The sequence below is a fragment of the Elephas maximus genome, chromosome 7, assembly GCF_024166365.1.
Source record: "Elephas maximus indicus isolate mEleMax1 chromosome 7, mEleMax1 primary haplotype, whole genome shotgun sequence".
NCBI lineage: Eukaryota > Metazoa > Chordata > Mammalia > Proboscidea > Elephantidae > Elephas > Elephas maximus.
Window position 1 is genome coordinate 49192712 of NC_064825.1, and position 21450 is coordinate 49214161.

At 54.9% G+C, this 21450-nt stretch overlaps 1 protein-coding gene across 2 annotated transcripts in view; it reads right to left on the minus strand.

Annotated features, from left to right (window-relative positions):
• The window catches only part of ARHGEF17 (Rho guanine nucleotide exchange factor 17), a 65433-nt gene extending 49558 nt beyond the window's left edge, over positions 1–15875 (minus strand). Inside the window, exons 1-2 of one of the 2 annotated variants that reach the window (XM_049889902.1) lie at positions 14603–15875; positions 12252–14047 (exon numbers count right to left, since the gene is read on the minus strand). In XM_049889902.1, coding sequence (XP_049745859.1) covers positions 12252–14047; positions 14603–15458 — 2652 coding nt within the window. In that variant the 5' untranslated portion in view covers positions 15459–15875. Of the gene's footprint in view, positions 1–12251 lie in introns of both variants that reach the window. The other variant, XM_049889901.1, reaches the window with a different exon arrangement.
• Between the last annotated feature and the right edge of the window lie 5575 nt (positions 15876–21450).

Below are 21450 nucleotides of genomic sequence, written 5' to 3' on the forward strand. Positions count from 1 at the left end.
TGTCTAGCACTGTTGAAGGAGGTAGGGAGATACAGAGGATCAGAGTAGACAAAAGACAGAGGGAGCAAGACCCAGGGAGAAGGGCAGGGCGAAGGACAGAGGAGGGAAGAGAGAAGAAAGCAAGGAGCCCCCAATGAGAGGAAGGCCTGGTGGAGGCAGTACAAGTGGATCCAGAGGAGCAGCCGCCCCCGGCCCTGGGCCCAGATGATGAGGTGGGGCAGGAGGAGAAAAGCAGCTTGTCCCGCCTTTCTCCTCCTCCACCAGTCTTGGGGCCAGGCCCCGGACTATTTTTAGCTGGGGCTGAATTTAGCTGTTCCTCGGAAATTCCTCACCCGCCCTGGGTAACGCCCCCGCTGGCCTTGGGGAGAAGCCTGGAAGCGGCTGGTCCAAGCAGGAGGGGAAAGGAGAGGAATCAGGAGCAACACAGAGCGAGAAGCGTACTTAGGCACGTGATGGGGAAACTGAGGCTTAAATCAGGCCATGAAAGCTGGGTTACTCCTTTACCCCATGGCCCTTGCCCTACCCTCCTACAGGAAGGCCTCCAGGGCTGTACAACCACAGACTAGCACTTGTCTTGGGGTCTATGGTTCCAAAATCACGAGAGTACTTTGTCTCCGACTCCAAGACCCACTGTGAGCGTCACCAGCAAAGCTGCCTGCCTGTCCGTCCACCCAGCACTCTATCCTCACCCCCAGGCCTCTCACAGAGGGCAGGAGTAGGGGTGTAGCCTAAAGCTCTGTGAAGTAGGAGGGAAAGCATACTGGGCACAGAGACAGGGACCCGAGCTGGCTCAGGCCCCCTCAATGACTCAGATGACCCTGTGTCCTGTCCCACTGCCATATTCTCTGACTCAAACCAAAGAAGTGGGCCCCCATCTCCCCAAATCCAGTTTTTGTTCAGGGCCACTGAGCCTAAGTTCAAATGCCCAGATTTTACCTCCAAATTATCTCCCCAACAGTCTTATTGCCATCCCATATCACCTATCCCCCTCTCCCCCGCCACCAACAAGCTCAGGCTTCTCACTCCCTGCTCCCTCCAGCCTGACCACCTCTCCATGACCAGGGGACTCTTTCTAACTCGGAAACCCAGCACGATCCTCCTCCACTCCTAGTCTTCCATAGCTCTCCGCTGCCCACAGGGCAAAGCCCAGGCTATTCACCTTGGCACTCGAGGTGGTCAACCTGGATCTCATTCAAACTGAGACCTCCCTGCCCTCTTGGTCTTGGACATATAGAGGTTTCCCCTTCCTGCCCTGGCTCAGACCAGTTCCCTAAAATGCCAAGTATACCTTGTCACCTTCTTGCTCAAGAACTCTCAGCAGCCCCTTCTACCCAGCACAAAAAAGCAGTAGTGAAGTGCACGGGGAAGCCTGCTGGGTCTGCTCTAGTACTGCATGGCCTTGGGCAAGGTCCCTCCCCTCTCTGGGCCTCAGTTTCCCCATCCAAATAATGCAGGGGCGGAGGCGGCTAGAAAAGACAGCTGGCTTCCAAGGGTCTTTCCAGGTGGGCCATCCTTAAATTCAAGGCCCTGGCCCTCTTCCTCCAGCAGATATCCTCCTCCTGCCTTCTAGCCCTCCTGGCCTCCCCAGAAGCTGGACATCTCACCGTCAGGTCTCACCCCAGGGGAACTGAGAGAGACAGAGGGAAACAGTGAGAAACCAGGAGTGAGATTTTAGTGATGCAGGCAGCCAAGAAAGATGGAGTCAGCAGGACTCTGGGGGGAGGGGGTCCCTTCCCGTTCTTCCTTCTTCCGCCCCTTCCCTCCACATCTGCTCCCTGACCCCCCGTGCCCTGTCCTGGGAAAGGACTGAATGTTTGTCCAAGGGGGTTGGGGGGTGGTCTCAGCAGTCCCACGAGGCCAGGCTGTGGGGCTGGCTGGCAGCCAGGAACCCAAGCCTCCCTCCCTCTTGCTCCACAGAGCAGCTTGGGGAGCAGGGGCTGCTCACTGCCTGGGAACCAATAAACAGGAAACAGACACCAACCTAGCACTTGCTCCCTCAGCCACCCCAGCCCCTTGTCATGCCCCACCCCCACCACAGCCCTGGCCCAGGCTGGCCCAGGGCCTGCCCCACCTCTCCCTGACCCCAAAATCTCAGAACCAAAGGCCGTCAGAACCAAGGAGTAAGAATCTCAAAAGCACAAACAAAATCAAGCTAAGAGGCGTGGACTCTTGGAATCAAAGCAGTCAGAATCCTTCATCTTGAAACCACAGGATTCTAGACTCAGACACAATAACCTGAAAAGCACACACTTCTGAAGTGGCCATGTTTCAGAAGTGTCTACACCGGGGGTCCTGGACTGAGGGCACCACACCAACAATCTCCTTTAGCCTTTACAATAACCCCTTTGAGGCTGGGATTAATAAGTGTCCGCATTTTACAGAGCAGGAAACTGAGGCTCAGAGCCGAGTTCTGGTGACTTGTTAAACATCATCCAGAGGGTGAGGTCAGAGCTGAAAATTTAACCCATTATCAGTTTGACCCCAAAGCTCACCAGCCACACAGACCCTCAGAGTTGTAGAGTCCTGGAGTTCAAAGCAAGACTCCACTGGGAGGCTTCCAAACACAGAATGGGAAGCAGAGGGGACTGAGCTCTGCCTCACGGGCTGGTTCCAATGGCTCTGGAGCTTTGACCCAGGGAGGGATTTGGCTCTGCTCTGCCTCTTAGCCCTGCGTTGTGCTGTCCCAGACATGTCCCAGGTTGGGGCTGGAGGAACAAACATAGAGGGGGAGCTGGAGAGAGGAGCAAGGACAATGCCTGGCTCCTCTGCTCCTCCTTACCTACAAAGGCCCAGGCTGCTGAGCTACCACCAACCCTGCCCAGGTGCTGCCAGAACCCCAGCCCGCCCTCCTGTCTTGGAGCTGCTTCACAGCAGGGAAGAGATGCTGAGAATCAAGGAATCAACATCTCCTAGAATCTTGGAATCATAACATTTTAGCAGCCCAATCATGAGGGTAGGAACTAGAATTTCTTGAGCACCTACTAAGTAAACCCTCTTTGCATTATTCCATTTAAGCCTAACAATAATCCCTTGTGGTGTGAGTGGATAATGCACCCATTTTACAGACTCAGAGGAGCCAAATGCTTGCCCTGGGTCCCAAAGCCGGCATGGGGGGAGAGGCGATTCTGGACCCTCTACATATCATCTCCTTGGAAGCACCTGGGCCACTCAGAGCATGAAAAGACCTGCCAGGCCGGGTAGTCTGACAGCACCAGAGTTGCTAATCCCCAGTGTGGAGTTCCCAGCACACGGGGATAGGGAGCTTCTTTCCCACCTTCCCCCAAGCTTCCAGATCTGCCCTTGGCTGGGACGGCCTTAGGCCCCTACCTTCCCTGTTTGTCCTGGCTCTAAACTCTCCTGCCAACTGCTCTTCTTGGTAACATTCCAGCTTAATTTCCAGTCAGCAAATCTAGGGCCTGTCTCCAGAGGACCCATTAGCACTTCTGCCCCTGCCCGACTAGGCCTGGGCTCAGCTTCCCTATGGACCCCAACCACCTCAGGGGGCTAGCCCTTGTTGAAAGCTCCTGGAAAGCAGGGACAGTATGCAAGCTTTCCCTGTGTGTGCCCACTCCTCATCAAGGGGTTTAATGACTGACTGCTGCATGAATGAATGAATGAATAATGAACATGGAAAGGAATGAATAAGGGATAAATGCAGTGGGTCTGACTTTACGGGCTCTGCTTCAGGGCCAGCACCGGCTGGAGGCTCTGGATCTCAGGAGCTAAGAGCGTGGTCCCTCTGCCCATCCATGGTAGGCAGAATAATGGCCCCGAAAGATGTCCATGTCCTAATCCCTGAAACCTGTGACTATGTTTACCTTACATGGTAAAAAACTTTGCAGATGTGATTAAATTTAGGCTCTTCAGATGGGGAGATTATCCTGGATTATCCAGGTGGGCCCAATGTAATCATAAGGGTCCTTATAAGAGGGAGGTAAGTGGGTCAGAGTCTGAGAGAGATGTGAAGATGCTAACCTGCTGGCTTTGAAGATGGAGTAAGGGGCCACGAACCAAGGAGTGTGGGAAGCCTCTGTTGTTAGGTGCGTCGAGTTGATTTTTGACTCATAGTGACCCCAAAGGTGTGTGCCATGGATTATCCTTTCATCATACCTATTCAATCTGTATGCTGAGCAAAGAATCTGAGAAGCTGGGCTCTATAAAGAAGAACGGGGCATCAGGATTGGAAGAAGACTCATTAACAACCTGTGTTACACGGATCATACAATGTTCCTTGCTGAAAGTGAAGAGGAAGCACTTACTGATGAAGATCAAAGACCACACAGCCTTCAGTATGGATTACGCCTCAACATAAAGAAAACAAAAATTCTCATAACTGGAACAATAAGGAACATCATGATAAATGAAGAAAAGATTGAAGTTGTCAAGGATTTCATTTTACTTGGATCCACAATCAACGCCCATGGAAGCAGCAGTCAAGAAATCAAAAGACTCATTGCATTGGGGAAATCTGCTACAAAAGACCTCTTTAAAGTGTTGAAAAGCAAAGATGTCACCTTGGAGACTACTGTGTGCTTGACCGGAGGCATGGTGTTTTCAATAGCCTCATATGCATGTGAAAGCTGGACAATGAATGAAGAAGACTGAAGAAGAACTGACACCTTTGAATTGTAGTGTTGGAGAAGAATATTGAATATACCATGGACTGCCAAAAGAATGAACAAATCTGTCTTGGAAGAAGTACAACCAGAGGTCTCCTTAGAAGCAAGGATGGAGACACTACGTTTCACATACTTTGGGCATGTTATCAGGAGGGATCAGTCCCTGGAGAAGGACATCATGCTTGGTAAAGTAGAGGGTCAGTGAAAAAGAGGAAGACCCTCAAAGAGATGGATTGACACAGTGGCTGCAACAATGGGCTCAAGCATAACAACTGTGGGGATCCCGCAGGGCTGGGGAGTGTTTCGTTCTGTTCTACATAGGGTTGCTATGAGTCGGAACTGACTCAAGGGCACCTAGCAACAACAACAACAACAGTGACCCCATGTGACAGAGCAGAACTGTCCCACAAGGTTTTCTGGGCTGTAATCTTTATGGAAGTGGATCACAAGGTCTTTCTCCCACAGAGCCGCTGGATGGGTTTGAACCACCAACCTACGGATTAGTAGCCGAGAGGTTAACCATGGTGCCACCAGGGCTCCATATGTAAGAAGCCTCTAGAAGCTAGAAAAGGCAAGGAAACAGATTCTCCCCTACAGCCTTCAGAAAGGAACACAGCCCTGCCTATACCTTGATTTTAGCCTAGTGAAACCCATTTTGGACTTCTGACTTCCAGAACTGTAGGATAATAAATTTGTGTTGATTTAAGCTACTACATTTGTGGTAATTTGTTAGAGCAACAACAGAAAACCGATCTGCCACCCACCTATCTGCCAGCCTAGACCTCTGGAATCAGCTTGTGTCCCTCCCCCCAGGTGCCCTCTGCACTCACCTCTCATCCTCTCCCTGCCTGGGGCAGGTCTCAGCCCCCTGTGCCTTTCCTAGGCCCCACCACAAACAAACAAGAGGACGTTTAAATGTCCCAGCAGCAGAGCACTCTGGCAGCAGGCCCCAGAGCAGGCACCACAGGCTGCCCAAGTCTGGGGAGAGGCCGTGTGTGTGTATGTGTGTGGGGTGCTGAGAGGGTAGACCTGGGGCAGTCGCTGGCATTGGAGGAGGAGCTCTGAGGGGGTCAGGCCTGGATCTGAGTCTCAGCTCCACTCCTCAGTGGCCTAACAGAGCCAAGCCTCCACCTGCCCTCCTGCCTCCCTCACCAGGGATGGCTACTCAGTCTACAAGTTGATATCCCACACAGAACAGCATTGGCCTTTCCCAGCACCCTGGGAGGAGGTTTCATCCTGGTGCCCAAGGGCATGGAGGAATGTGTGGATCAGAGAGGGGAAAGGACGTATTCAAGAACACACAGCAGGAAAATGGTGAGGCCAAGGCTAGAACCCGGGTCTCCTGACTCCTAGTCCAGACTTTATACCAGGCCATCCCTAGTGACCTCCACAGTCACTGGGGGGGTTGTGGATGCCCCTCTGGGGGCTCAGAGACCCTGACTGGGCCCCTAGACTCTTGCATCTCACAGGCTGGAGCTCGCTCACTGCTTAGAGCCCAGCAGCCTGGCAGTTTGCCTCTACTTCTATCCACCCCTGGAATCCCCTGGGGGCCAGGAAGTGGGAGAGGGGAGGATCAATTCCCATGGGGGGAGGGCACTTGATCCAATAGGCTTAGGAGGGCCAAGGCCCTGGCCCCACCTGCCTCCCAGGGGACTTGGGGGCCCTATTTCAGGGCCTGCCAACAAGGCGCCAGGCTGCCTGGGCACATTTCCCAACAAGTACGCCAGGGCTTTGAGTCTTTCTGGGAAACATGGGCTCCCCACCCCCCGCCCTACAACTGACATCCCCGCCAACTTAGCTCAGTGGGAACTCTGTGGGGCCAACGCATGTGCTGGGAGTCAGGACACCTGGGGCCAAATCCCATACTTGAGCTGTGAGGCCTTGGGCAAACCCCTGCACACTCTGAGCCTGTTTCTTCATCTATACATTGGGGCCATGGCAATGCCCATCTAACTGGAAGACCAAATGGGAGGGATGGGGCTGCCTGAGATTAAAGTGAGCTTTCTGTCCCAGGAGACATGCAAGCTGGGGCTGGATGGGCCTTCACAGTGGCTACAGAGGAGACACCGGTGGGATACGGCACTGTCACCTGCCTCGTTGGGGCCCTCCTAGCCTTTGAGCCAAGCTGGGGCTGGGGTGGGGAGGCCAATGCAGCCCACAGCCCTGGTCAGCTCTGGGGCTTTGTCAATCTTCCCTTCCCACCCTAAGCGACTCCTTACACATTGCCTTGCACACACTACCCAGCCACACATGCAGCCGTATGAGCATAGCGGTATTCCCCTTGAATGCTGGGGACAGGCCCTCACAAAACTGTCTGGGCTGCAACAGAAACCTCCTACCCCAGCCCAAGCTGCTACTATCATCTCTTGCCCAGATTATTCTAATTGCCTCCTGACTGCCCTTCCTGTTTCCACCCTGAAGTCCATTCTACACACAGCAGCCAGAGTGACCTGTGAAAATATAAGTCAGATCAGGTCTCTGCTCGACTCAGAATCTGCTCTGTCTCACTCCACATAAATGCCAGAATTCTCCCAATGCTCTTCAAGATCTTTACTGTCTGTCCTCAAACCACCTCCATCTTCCCTATACCTCTCTAATCTCATCTCCTATGTCTCTGCTCCATCGTACCATAACCCCCGCCCTGTCCCGCTATCTATCAAACATGCTTCCACCTCAGGGCCTTTGCACTTGCTATTCCTCTTTACCCAAAATGCTCTTCTTCCCAGATGCCACCTGGCTTATTCCCTCACTTCTTCCAGGCTTCTGCTCAAATGTCACCTCCACAGGGAGGCCTTCCCTGACCTCGCTATCTTAAAATATTACCCCCTCCCTGTCACTCTCTGTTCCTTTATCCTGCTTTATTTTTCTTCCAGGTCCCTATCATAATGTAACAACTTACAGACAGGTGTCCTAACTAGCCTGGAAGCTCCATGACTGCTGAACTTTGCTTTGTTTGCTGTTGTATCCCCAGGGCCTAGAAGAGTGCCTAAGTGACTAGGTGCTCAGTAAGTATCTGCTAGATGGATATATGCATCACCCCACCAAGCACCTCCCAGTCTCTGAAACCAACTCTTTCTGCCCACGACCTACCATGTTCTTCCCCAGCGCCTAGCCTCTGCTCATGCTGTGCCCTCCCCTAGAAGCCCTTCCCTCTCTTCTCTGGCTATTCCAGCTCCTTCTGTCCCTAAGGCCGACTCACGGACAGAGCCTCCTCCAGGAAGCTTCCCCAGCCAGTCCCCTGGCCGGTTCCTTAACATCCTACAGCCTCTTCTAGTTGGCTTCTAGATTCTGAACGCTCTGAGTGTCTCACCTCCCCAGGCAGCCTGGGGGGCCTCCACCCCACTGTGGGGCGGGGAGCATCCTGAGAAATCACAGATGGGAAGGAGTGAGGCAGGAGGCCCAAGTCCCACACTGGGAGAGGGGGTTGGGGACAGGATTAGCAGCAGCCTTGCAGCCTCCCAAACCCAGCTGGTCCCAGAAATGTGGGGCTGGAAAATGTCAGACTCAATTCTGGTCCATCCCCCAATCTTTCCTTGCTGGGTGGACCCATTCCTGAACCACACTCCCCCAACAGCCTAGGGCCCTCAGGAAGGAGTGGGGGCCCCTGGGGAATAAACAGAGGAAAAGGACAGCCCTTCTGCCCGTCCTCCCCCTTTCCACCCTCCTCCCGCAGGGTGACAAAACATTTAATTATAGATATTTGGTACCACTCAGAATTCCAAATGTCCTAATCGCCTCCCCTCCCAGAACCAGTTTCCATGGACAAATCACAGCAAAGAGCCAAGGAGGGGAAGGAGATAGCCCCTACTCCTTGGCTTCCCTGCCAAGGGGAGACAGAAGAAAGGTGCTGAGAGGAGCTGCAGTCCAGGCCTGCCTCAGCAAGGCGGGGAGCTGTGGAGGGGGACTTGTGGGCAGGGGGTGAAGACAAGACCGGGGTTCTGGTGATTTGGCTTGGCTCTGCCCTGCCTTACTGTGTGACTTTAGATCCAGCATTCTCCCTTTCTGGGTCACATAAGTTCTTTCTCCTCCAGCCACAGACCCTGGTGAATTAAATAATCAAATGAACGTGCTCAGCTTTTGGGGGTGTAGAGATGATGTTCCCAACTGTCCGCCCACTCAGGTGGCAGGCCAACTACACTGAGAAACAGGGCCCACTTGGGCCCCTTCACCTCCAAGACTCTGACATTCTAGGATTCAGTGTGAATCTAACCGTCTGGGATTCTAAGCTCTCACATCAAAGAACAAAACGTTCAGGGTGCCTGGCACATCGTAAGCACTCAAAAAATGTTAGCCATTGTTACTGCTATTTCATTATGCTAAAGTTCTGTGAGTTAGTCCATCTATGATTCTGAGGGACAAGCCACTTCTTATTTCTGGGCTACAGTTTTTACATCTGTCAAATGGGTATAAAGGTTCCGAAGACCACAAGACTTGTACTTTAAGGCCAGGTTGGGGGAAGCCCTGAAGTGAAGAGCTACTGATCATCTTGGCTATTGTGCTCCTAAGTGGACATAATAAGACGTGTGGGCGGGAGCAGGGAAGCTCAGACAGCCTTCACCTCCTCACCCCCCATGCAAGCAGGTGTTCACAGAATAAATGAACCATGAGCTATCCTGCATTCCCGGGGCTTCTAGGTTTTTACGGCTGTTGGCACAGAGCAGCCCTTCTTTTCCTTCTGCTCCAGCCAAACCCCTGACCTCTCCTATTTCTTTCAACCACCCTGCAGGATGGGTCAGGTCCTTCCTGCAGAGCCTCAAAGACCAGGCAGTCTAACCTCCCACCGTACAGATGGGAAAACAGAGGCCCAAAGAGAGGACCACGTCCAGGTCTCAGAGGGAGTCGGGGCAGAACCAGGCCTGGAACTCAGGCCTCCCAACAATGGGGTAACACCACATAATGGGTGAATAAGGGCATTCTGGGCTAGGAGAAGCCTGAGTCTGAGTGACTCCCCACAGCCCAGAATTGGGCCAGGGGGGTCCCCTCAACCTGAAGTCTCTCCTATCAGCCCCTGGCTAGGTTCCCATTGGTTTCGGCACCATCAGCAGAGTGTGACAGCCTCTTCTCTTTCCTTCTTATTCTGGAGCCCGCGCCATGCCATTTCCACCCACAGCCCAGGGAGCGTGACTGGAACCCCAGAGCCAAAACAAGGGAACATTGTCTCCTCCATGGAGGCCGGTAAGGGGGCGAACAGCTGCTCCCCATCTCCAGGAGCCAGAAGGAAGGGGACAACAGGAGGGATCTAGGCTAGCAGATGGGAGAACTTCCAGGCTTTATGAGCAGGCAGGGATCAGGGAATGGGGAAATCTCTTTTGAGCCTACTCAAGTCCACCAGGTTGTACTGGGGCCCCATGTGCCAGCTCTGTGTCCAGAAACCTAGTGGGGGGGTGGAAGGGGACAGAAGAGGTGGGGCCAAGCCTTTCCCTGGTCACTGAGAAACAACTGGGGCCTGGCGCCTCACCCCACCCACTCTTCGTACAGGAGTCTGAGACCAGGCAGAGACCATACCCCTATTTTACAGAAGGGAAAGTTTAGGCATAGAGCAGTGATGTGACTGACCCTAAGCCACACAGAGCTGGAGCAGTGGCTCAAACCCTATTCTTCTAATTACAGGACACATGGATTCTCTCCCTAAAGGGTAATAAGGGATGTGGAGCTGCGCCTGGGAACAGTGGGAGGACTGGAGTGGGCAAAGGCTTGGAGGCCGGAAAAAGCCTCTGTTCAGGGTAGAGGGAAGCCAGTGTTCTGGGCAGATTTGTCCCATGGGAGTAGGGGTGGGGCTAAGCTTCTCTCAAGGGGAAAGGGGAGGGACAGGAAGAACGTGACAGCAGATGGGGACAGGAGTCACATCATGTTCTGTAAAGGCTCTCACCTTTTCTTTGGGTCTCAATGCCTCTTCTTAGGAGTACCCTGCAAGTCTCCCTAAGTTCTTTAGTTCACCCCTTCCCTATCTCCGAGTTGAACCTTCAGGGCTCCCAGAGGAGGTATTTACATGGCAAAAGAAGTTGGGGAGCAAACCCCTGGCAGGAGCTACCCTTGCTCTCACCCTCTCTTCTGCCTCCCCAACCCCTGTCTTCCAAGACAGAACAGGCACTGGAGTTTAGGGGCACCCAGCTGCCCTACCAAGGTCTCAGAAGGAAGGACAGATCCAAAATGCACCCTCTTCTCCACCCACCAACTCCCTCTGCAACCTCAGTGGGAGACAGCAGAGCCAGGACCGGGAGGAAATAGACAAGGAGAAAGAAACAAAGAGGGAGAGAGTTCAGAGGGGCCGTGAGAGCGCTGGGAACAGGGAGTGACCAAATTAGTCCAGGGTTTAGAGTTTCCAGGCTCCTCACACAGCAGCAAACACAGCGGGAGCGCAGGCAGTGGTGGAAATCTCCTGGCCATCATCCCTGCAGCCATCATCTCTGCGCTCAGCCCAGAACCCAGAGCCTAGAATCTAGCCTCAAACCCAGGTTCCAGGGCACCATGCTGCCTAGAACCCTTCTGAACCCACAGCCTAGACTCCGATGATGGCTGAAGACAGAACACAGAAGTGGGGGCCTCAGGGACGGTGAGATCTTGGGGCCCAGGTAGGGGCTGGAACAGGTAGGGGAAGCATTTCAGAGTCACCAGGAAGGGGGCGGGGCTGGGGAGAAGATGCAAGCAGGCAGAGCTGTGAGAGACCAGGGGTTCCACCCTCACCTATAGAAGCAGCCCCACCTGAAGGGGCGAGATTCACCGCAACCATTCCAAAGGCCCCTCAGCCTCAGTGGTCCCCTCTCTGCCCCTGCCTTCTGCTAGAAGACCCCCATTTTAATTGGAAAAGCCTCTGGCAGGCCTCAGCCCCCAAGGCTTTGAGCCCCAACTCAAGCCCACAGACTTTCCCCAAATCTGTGCAGGACCACCTGGATAGAAACACAGGCACCACCTTGTCTACAACCCCCTGGTTTTAGAGATGGGGAAACTGAGTCAAAGAGAAAATCCAGGGCCTCACCAATGTCACAAAGCAAGTCAGGGACAGAGGTGGGGTTAGAGCTCTGAGCCCCCTTGTCTACTGGACTAAGTAACGCCCTGGACCTCCCAAATGTTCTTGGGCCCAGGAACAGACCCACATTCTGACCTGCCACAGGAAGGCCACATGAGGCAAACCTATGCCAACTCTGGGCCCTAGAGCCCAAACATCCTACAAGGGGTCTGACCAATAGTTTAGTGAGGCTGGGGAGTCGGGGGTGGGGGGGGGACAGGGAAGACTGAGCTTCATTCAGCTAGGTTCCATGACTCTCATATGCCCTGTTGTATTTACAGTGAAGAACCAGGTAGGAATTTCTAAAACCAGTCTCTGAGAAACACCTAAAAGACTAGATAAGAATCCTTTGTAATTAGCACCCAGAATACCTTGGAGTAGACAAGAACTTTTGATATTAGCACCAGCCGAAGCCTGAAGCCTTGGGACTGAACAGACAGGAGCCCTGTGTCATTAACACTCTTAAAACTGCCTGGGTACTTGCAGGACCAGATAAGCACCCTCAGATCTGGGCACCTGCCCAATGAGTGCACTCAAAGGGCTCCTCCTGCCGAAGTCGGTGCATATGGACCTCCCTTGGCCCCACTCCGCCCCACCCCACTGAAGGCCCCTCACAAACGACTCACCACTTGTGGCTTGCTGCAGCACTTGCTGGCTGGGGCAGGCTCATGTGGAGCCCGGGCAGCCTCAGGGGGTTTGGCCTCGTCAGAGGGCGGTGAAAGCCGAGCCAAGCAGGGCATGTCCACAGGCCCTGGGGCAGGGACCTCACCCGAATGGAGGGTCAGCATATACTGTTTAGTGACATCCTCGAGTGATGGTGCCTGCAAGGCGGGGTGGGTTCGTGCAGGGAAGCCCATGGGCTCTGGCACAGCCACAGGGGGGCGAACGGAGGTGGGTGGCTCAGGCATCACAATAGGTGTGAAGGTGGCGGGCACACTGGCATGGCGAACATGTTTGGAGGTGGGCCGGGCCCGAGACAGGCTGCCAGTCTGGTCCTGATGGCCCTCCTCTCTCCGCAGTTCTTGGTGGCTGCTCCGGGCTGGGCGCTTCTTGGAGCCTCGGCGGATGAGCCGTGGGGACAGAATGTCAGCCAACTTAGGGTCAAGGTGGAAACCACAGTGGGCAGTGGCAGGGGCAGGTGGGGCCTCAGGCAGGGCCCTCTCAGACTGTGCCCGTCCCCTGGCGGGACTGAGCTCTTGGGGCTCTGCCCGTTCCTCTGCAAGGATGGGCTCACTGCTGGATGGAGGCAGCACGAGCTCGACCTCTCGGATGGGCTCCCCTCCAGGGCCCTCGAATCCAGGCCCAGCTAGCTCCCCACGGCGGCTGGGGTCACTCAGAGATTTCTTCTTGGGGGCTTTGCCAGCAGTCCTGTCGTCTACCACACGCCCCAAGGCACCAGGCCCCTGGACAATGCTCTGAATAACGTCCTGGTATCCCTTACTCTCTTCACTGCCCACAGACCAGTCACTATGACCACTGGTCAGGCCCTCATCCACAGCTGGGGCCACTGGAAGCCCTGTCTTGGGGCCCAGTGAGCCCAAGAGGTTGCTGTCCACAGAGAACCCAGAGGGCTCCTCAGAGGTGGCAGTTCGGTGGCGCTGTGGAATCGGGTCACTCAGAGACCTGTAGGCCTCACCTGCCTCCCCATTGCTCAGTTCAGTCCCACCAGGGCCTGAAGGCGGGACTTTGCGTCGCCGGCGGATGGTACCTGGCGTGGGAGGGGCCTCAGGGGACACGAGGGCCCACCCACCCAGACTGTCCCCTGTCCCAGAGCCATGGTGGTTGGTCTGGGCAGAAGATGAGGAAAGGGGTCGCCATACCCCTGCGGAACCCAGGCTGCACAATGTTGAAACAGGAGGCTCAGGGTCCGCCCCAATGCCCTCATCTGTCAGGCTGGACTCAGGGCCTGAGAGCTCCTCCTGGGACCGCTGCCCCCTCGTCACGTCCCCTGCCCAGTCAGGGCTCCCAGGGGGGGCATTGCTTCCATCATCCTGCTGGGCGCCCATGCGCTGGATCTTTTCAAATACCTGACGGGCCTCCTGTACATACTGATCCTGGACAACGAGGGGTAGTGGATCCTCCTCGGAACCAGAGCCTGCCAGCAGGAGCTCAGAAGAGCTGGGCTTCAGAGTACTGGCCCGGGGCAGGCGGCAGGCCATGGGCTTCTCAGAGCAGGTAAATGACTTTGCCCTGCGCAAGGTGGCTGTCAAATCCTTGAGTGTGGGGCGGGTTCCAGGTGATGCTGGGACTGGGTCAGGCATGGGCCCAAGTTGCCCCACAGGGCCACCTGCTGTTGGTGAGTCTCTGCCATCCAAAGGGTCACTCTCAGGGTCCCCAGGATGCCGGCCAGCCTTGCGGATCCTCAGCTCTGAAAGGTCTGAGCGCAGGAAACTGAGCAGTGTCAGGGTCTCCGAGGCAATATCTGGGTTTGACAGAGACTTCCGCTGCCGGTTCTTATCCAGCTCCAATCCTCCATCCCTCAATGCCCTCATGGTGCCCACAGGTCCCCTGGCACGGGTTCGAGCCTGGGACCGCAGGAGGAGCCCTTCCCCGGCTCCAAAGCTAGGGGAGCGGTACACACCCCAGCCCCCCAAACCCCGGGAAGACCACAGGTCCTCATCCTTGAGAGTCTCCGTACTGGAATAACGACTGCTGCCACGGGAGCCTGCTGGGCTGGCCAAGTATGCGGGAAAGCTCACCTTGGCCACTCGGAAAGCTCCCCCCACAGCGTCCGGCATGGGCCGCAGACCCTCCTGGGGGCCTAGGGTGCAGGGTGGTGTGCCAGTACCCCACTCCCGGGATCCCTCCTCGCTAGGGGCTCTTGGAGATGTTGGTGGCTCAGGGCTCCTCCTGGCTCCCCCTGCAGAGTCCATGCTGCCCAGACTTAACCCATCACGGTCCAGGCTGCAGTCACGTCCCAAGCGGACATTTCCAGGCGTGGGCCCCTGCCTCCCTCCCCAGCGGTGGCTGCCCTCACCGTCTCGGTCCTCGTCACTGCCCGAAGAGTGGCCGCCGTGGTAGGCTGGATTCTGAGCCCCGGTCGTCGTCGTTGTCGGCGGCGGGGCCTCCTCTTCCTCCTCGCTGGAGCTGGCAGCCCGGCTGCGGCTGACAGGATAGGAGGAGGCGATGGAGGAGGAGGAGGAGCAGGAGGCCCGGGCCCCGGCCTGCGGTAGGGAGAAGCTATGCCAAGAATGTAAACCATCCGCCGGACGCTGAGCCCGCTCCTGTTGCTGCTGCCGCCTCCTCCCCTCGACCCCCGGCCCGGGGAGCGGCCGCACTGAACGCAGGCCGGCCAGGGGGAAGCACGTTCGAGGAGGTGGCGTCGGCGGCTGCCGGGGCTCTCGGGTCTGGGGCTCCCATGCTGCACCGTCGGGGCTGGGCGTCCCCAGGGCCTCAGAGTCGGCGCAGGGCCGCCGGGAGCCAGGGCCGCCGAAGAGCTTGCGCATCTCGGTGACGCTGGGCCAGGCCCCTCGCGCGGCGACCTCGGCCGCTTCTTCCACGGCCCCTGGGGAGACGCCTCCGTCCCGGGCCTCGGCTGAGTCGTCGTTGAGACGAGGCGCGTCGAAGCGCCGGGAGAGCTGGCGCACCGACGGCGAGAGGCTGCGGAGCTGGCGCGGCTGCGCAGGGGTGGCCGGGGGCCCCGACGCCAGCTTGGACACGCGCCGGGAGGGCTGGCCCGGGCCGGCGGCGGAGGGCCGGCACGAGGCGCGGCGCCGTAGCCCGGGGGTGTCCGCGACCTCCTCCTCCCTCCGCCCGGGTCCGCCGCTCCAGCGCTCCAGGAGCTTGAAAGAGACGCTGCGATAAAGCGGGGGCCGGGGCGCCCCGTCCGCCATAGTGGCGGCACTCACTGCGGGGGGGCTGGCCTCGGGGAGCCGCGGCCAACCCCCCCTGCGCTCCCGCCCCGAAGGAGCGCAGCGGCGGCGGTCCGAAGGCCTGCGTTCCTGCACCCGCGGCGCGCGGCGGCTCTGGGGGCAGGGTGCAGAGATCTGTGCAGAGGTTTATTCACCCCAGCTCAAGTTTCTGCGGCCGCGGGCGGCGGCGGCTCCATCCCCTGCGGCCCCTCCCGCCTCAGCGCCGACCCCCGGGCCCGGCCCCCGCCTCAGTCGACGGGACCCGGGGCATCGCGGCCTGTCCGGGCCCAGGCGGGATCCCGCGCTCCGTTCCTCGGCTCGGCGCCCGCCGGCCTGCCTGCCTCCCCTCGCGCTCCCGCTCCGGCTCCCACCGCCCCCCCTTGGCTGCTAGCTTTTCACTCCCTTTTGTTGCAAATAACTTTGTGGCAGAGAAAAGGGGGCGGGGGGCGGGGCTTCGCGCTGAAAAGAGGGGGTGGGCTCCAGGCGCGCGCTGGGAACCAGGGGGAGGGAGGAAAGCGGGGAGGAGCCGAAGGAGGAACAAGACTGCCTGGGCGCTGGCCTACCAAAGCGAACCTCCAGATAAGCCCCTTGGGATCCCAGTGGGCCGAGCTGCCCTCCAGGGACTCGCTCGGACACTTGCAAGCTCTGTGCTTGGTCAGCTATGCGGACACACAGTCAGGGCGGCGCACCTAGCACAGTTTAACTGCATTCGCGCGGAAACACCCACTGCCCTAAGGGCACCAACATGGCAACTTGGGACCCATAGACTCGTACACACCGATACTCAGGTACTCGCAGAAACACTTTCCCGGCCGGGAAAGGGGCGGGACTCGGCTATGGGAGGGGCCCAGGGCCCCGCGGGCAGACCTGTGCGCTCACTGCTCCCTGCACCGCCCAGGTCACGCCCCCTCTGAGCTAATTATTCGGTGGTCGCGCCCCCTGCCCGCCCATCGCTCCCCAACAGTCCGGCCCTGCTTTTGCCACGCCCCCTCTCATCTCCTTGCGGCAGGTCCAGTTTTGACTGTCCTCTAACCCGCCCCTCGCCGCTATAGAAACCCCACCCTTTGTGACACGTCCCCTCCCGCCCTCACTTTTCCAGCTGACCCGCCCCAGGCACGCCCCTCCACCTGCCCCCGCCGTCTCGGTGGCCCTGCTCTTCTATGCTCCGCCCTGCGCCCCCGCCCCTCCTTCCACAGCGCTTGGAGGAACGCGGCTCTTGCGCCCTCTACTGGCCGACCTTCCCAGCCTGCGGAGCCCTGGACAGGTAAAGCAGCGAGATTTCACTTTCCTTTTTTTTTTTTTTAGTCGTTTTCTAGTCCTTTCCGGGCTGTTTCAAACCTGATCCCTTCGCAAAGCTCACTGCCTCTCCTTCCGCCTCACACACAAAAAGAGATTCGACGGGAACGTCCTGAGCTTCTCACTACCAAGTCTACACTTCTACCTGCGGCAGCTCCACCTTCCTGGTGGGAAGGTGTAGGTCGCTTCTCCAGAGTTTCACTCTGATCCAGTCCTTGAGCTCCCCTCCCACTTCTGCCTAGTCTGGCGGGTTTCTCACTGTTCTGTAACTGGGGCGGGATGGCGGGGGGGAGTCACCCCTCTCTGCACTTCCAGACCTTTGCTCAAGCTATTCCTCTGCCCGACCCCATTCATCGCCCTGGGCCCAGCCTAAATGTATCTACATCTGAATTAATGAAAATGCATTGAGTGCAAATCAATGGTGTGTGGATGATATTCTTTCAGTTATTTTATTTAATCCTCGAAATACCCTTGGAGGTAGATATAATTGCCCCTTCTCTATGAATCCTCAAGAAGTGACTGGCTAGTTGGCCTTAAAGTCAGGAAATAGTTCCTGCTGTGATCCCTTCCAGATCTCAGGGCCTTCAAACACCATGCTTCCTCCAGACAGCCTTGCCTGGTCTGATTCCTGGTGAAAAAAAGGATTTCCCTCTCCTTGGAGCCCCCAGCAGCCTCTCCCTCCTCCTTGGGCCTGGGTTTATCCTCCCTGGGAACAGAAGACAGCCTGGTCTGACTCATGCTACCCTCAGCCCTGCCCCAGCTTGCTTCAGCCTCATCAAGCCTGCCTGGGCCCTCCAACCCTCACCCAGCGGCCAGGCCTTAGGGGTAGACATGGTTAGAACAGCAGCCTGTGCTTTACCTAGCCTGCTCCATCACCACTTCCCAGTCCTGGCCAAGGGGATTGTGGACGCACTGGGGGAAGGAGGGCCCTGGGGGAAGGAGGGTCAGGGGATGGGGGTAGGGCAGGATGGTGGACACCCAGATTGCCTGACTAGGAATGAGGGAGGGAGGACTCTGCCAGGACTCTGGACCTTGCTTGCTGCTCACATGCCTCCCAGGATGGGGAGCCCACTCTCTACTCTCTGGGCAGCACCTTAGGCTGTGGGAAATTTCTGTAGGGAGAAAACTCTTTGAGTTGAGACTAGCCTCCAGTGACTCCCTCACCCCAGCTTTGGCCCAGCTCTGCCTTAAGAAGGCCACCAAGCACATCTCTCCCTCTTCACTGGGAAATTAATGGGCAAGGCAGAGAGCCGTACGTTGCCTAGTGTCCCTCTGCACCTGCCTTGTAGTGTGATCTTCGGTAAATCTCTGCACTTGCCTGGGCCTCAGCTACCTCATCTGAAAAGTGAAGAGTGGGTCTAGTTTTCCCCAAGGGGCTCCTGTCTGACTCTTTCCAGGCATGGACCAGTAACTTGAAATTTGCCTCCAAAATTGGAGAATGCTGAGAGACCAAAGAAAGAGGTGGACAACTCCAGTGTGGCAGCAAAGGAGTTTATTATTAGGGAGATTTACATACCAAGATTTACGTATTTACACACAGAGTCACTGTACCAAAATGAATTGGCCGACATTCAACCATTTCAGGAGGTAGTGTATGATCAAGAACCGATGGTACTGAAGGAAGAAGTCCAAGCATCACTGAAGGCAATGGTGAGAAACAAGGTTCCGGGAATTGACAAAATAACAGTTGAGATGTTCCAACAAATGAATGCAGCACTGGAGGCGGTAACTCATCTATGTCAAGAAATTTGGAAGATAGCTACCTGGCCAAACAACTGGAAAGGATCCATTATGTGCCGTTCCAAAGAAAGGTGATCCAACAGAATGCAGACTTTATTGAACAATATCATTAATATCCCACACAAGTAAAAGTTTGCTGAAGATCATTCAAAAGCAGTTGCAGCAATACATTGACAGGGAACTGCCAGAAGTTCAAGCAGGATTCAGAAGAGGCCGTGGAACAAGGGATACCATTGCTGATGTCAGATGAATCTTGGCTAAAAGCAGAGAATACCAGAAAGATGTTTACTGGTGTTTTATTGACTATGCAAAGGCATTCGACTGTGTGGATCATAACAGATTATGGATAACATTGTGTTATGGATTGGATTATGTCCCCCCAAAATGTATGTCAACTTGGCTAGGCCATGATTCCTAGTATTGTGTAATTGTTCACCATTTTGTCATCTGATGTGGTTTTCCTACATGTTATAAATCCTACCTCTATGATGTCAATGGAGACCTGGTGGCACAATGGTTAAGTGTTTGGCTGCTAACCAAAAGGTTGGCAGTTTGAATCTACCAGCAGCTCCTTGGAAACTCTATGGGGCAGTTCTACTCTGTCCTATAGGGTCACTATGAGTGAGAATCCACTCAACAGCAATGAAGGTTTTATGATGTTAATGAGGCAGGATTACAGGCAGTTATGTTAATGAGATATAAAAGAGAGAATCAAGCAGAGAGACAGAGGGGCCTCCTATCACCAAGAAAGCAGAGCCAGGAGCAGAGTGTGGGCCCTTGCGCTAAGAAGCTCTTAGACCAGGAGAAGGTTGATGATAAGGATCTTCCCCCCAGAACTGACAGTGAAAGCCTTCTACTAGAGCTGGCGCCCTGAATTTGGATTTCTAGTCTCCTAAAAAAAAAAAAAACAAAACAAAACTGTGAGAGAATAAATTTCTCTTTGTTAAAGTCATTCACTGATGATATTTCTGTTATAGCAGCATAAGATAACTATGACACTTTGAAAAGAATGGAAATTCCAGAATGTTTAATTGTGCTCAAGAAGAACCTGTATATAGACCAAGAGGTAGTCATTCAAACAGTACAAGGGGATACTGCATGGTTTAAAGTCAGGAAATGTATGTGTCAGGGTTGTATCCTTTCACCATACTTATTCAATCTGTATGCTGAGCAAATAATCCAAGAAGCTGGACTATATGAAGAAGAATGTGTATCAGGGTTGGAGGAAGACTCATTAACAACCTGTAATATGCAGATGACACAAACTTCCTTGCTGAAAGTGAAGAAGACTTGAAGCATTTACTGATGAAGATCAAAGATTACAGCCTTCAGTATGGATTACACATTAACATAAAGAAAACAAAAATCCTCAAAACTGGACCAATAAGCAACATTGTGATAAACAGAGAAAATATTGAAGTGATCAAGCATTTCATTTTACTTGGATCCACAATCACTGCCCATGGAAGCAGCAGTCAAGAAGTCAAATGACACATTGCATTGGGAAAATCTGCTGCAAAAGGCTTCTTGAAAGTGTTAAAAATCAAAGATGTCAGTTTGGAGACTAAGGTGTGCCTGATCCAAGCCGTGGTATTTTCAATCACCTCATATGCATGGGAAAGGTGGACAATGAATAAGGAAGACCAAAGAAGGATTGATGCCTTTGAAGTATGATGTTGGTGAAGAATATTGAATATACGATGGACTGCCAGAAGACTGCACAAATCTGTCTTAGAAGAATTATAGCCAGAATGCTCCTTGGTCGCAAGGACGGTGAGACTTTGTCTCACATACTTTGAATGTGTTATCGGGGGGACCAGTTGCTGGAGAAGGGCATCGTCCTTGGTAAAGTAGACGGTCAGTGAAAAAGAAGAAGACCCTCAAAGAGATACAGTGGCTGCAACAATGGACTTAAGCATAATGATTGTGAGGATGGTGTAGGACCGGTGTTTCATTCTGTTGTACATATAATCGCTGTGGGTTGGAATAGACTGGACGGCACCTAACAACAACATACCGAGGTGGCGGTCCCTGGCAGCAGGAGGACCAAGGCAGACCTTCTCGCCCAGCAGCAGGGTTGGTGAAGGTTTTATAGTAGTCAAGGACAAAGGTGGCTCCATGCCAGAGGGTTGTACAAGACTGCCTTAGCGAGGTCACATAACAGGGCCTTGTCAAACAGCAGTGAACTAACATAAACAGCAGTGAGCTAACGAAAAGCGTGAGGGCAGCCATGTTTGGCCTTGCAAAGCTTGTTTTTCCCTTCAGCCCAATCCTCGAGGCTCTTATAATCTGTGCAATCCCCCTCTTCTGCAAAGTCCCTGAGGGCCCTGAAAGGAGGTTTCACTGTAAGGATAGAAAGCCTTGCTGTAACTGGAGGCACAGACCACACAAGCAGTGCAGACAAACACAGCAGATAATCGCTATACCCAGGAAAAGAACGCCATGCCAGCTAGAGGGCTGCACAATTCGTTCTGGTCAAGGGCTCCACAGTCCAAGGCATGCCTTTGGCACTTGAGAAGAGTAGTCCACAGACCCAGCAGCTGCTTTTGTTGTGCCCACTCTAGGAAGAGGCTGGCACCCCAGAAAGGAAGAATGCAGGGTAGGCCATACCTGTGGTCCAAAAGACAAATGTTTAGTAAGTACAAATCTTCCCCTTCTATTACGTTCACGCTAGTGGCTTCCCCTCGGGTAGTGAGAACAGTGGCTGCTTTAGGGATTTTCCCTGGTTAAGTAGACCATACTTGCTGCCCTGGGGAGGTCACCTGAGAGTTTATGAGTAAAGGTACCCATTTTGCTATATGCCAGAAAAGGAGACCCACTTCAATCTCTCGTGGTATAGCCGTCGTTTCCTTCCGTGAGAGGTGTGATTGCTGAGGCCCTCCATGCAGTAGGATGGTGGGTTCCCACGTTAGGCGGATTAGTTCCTCTGCCTCCAGAG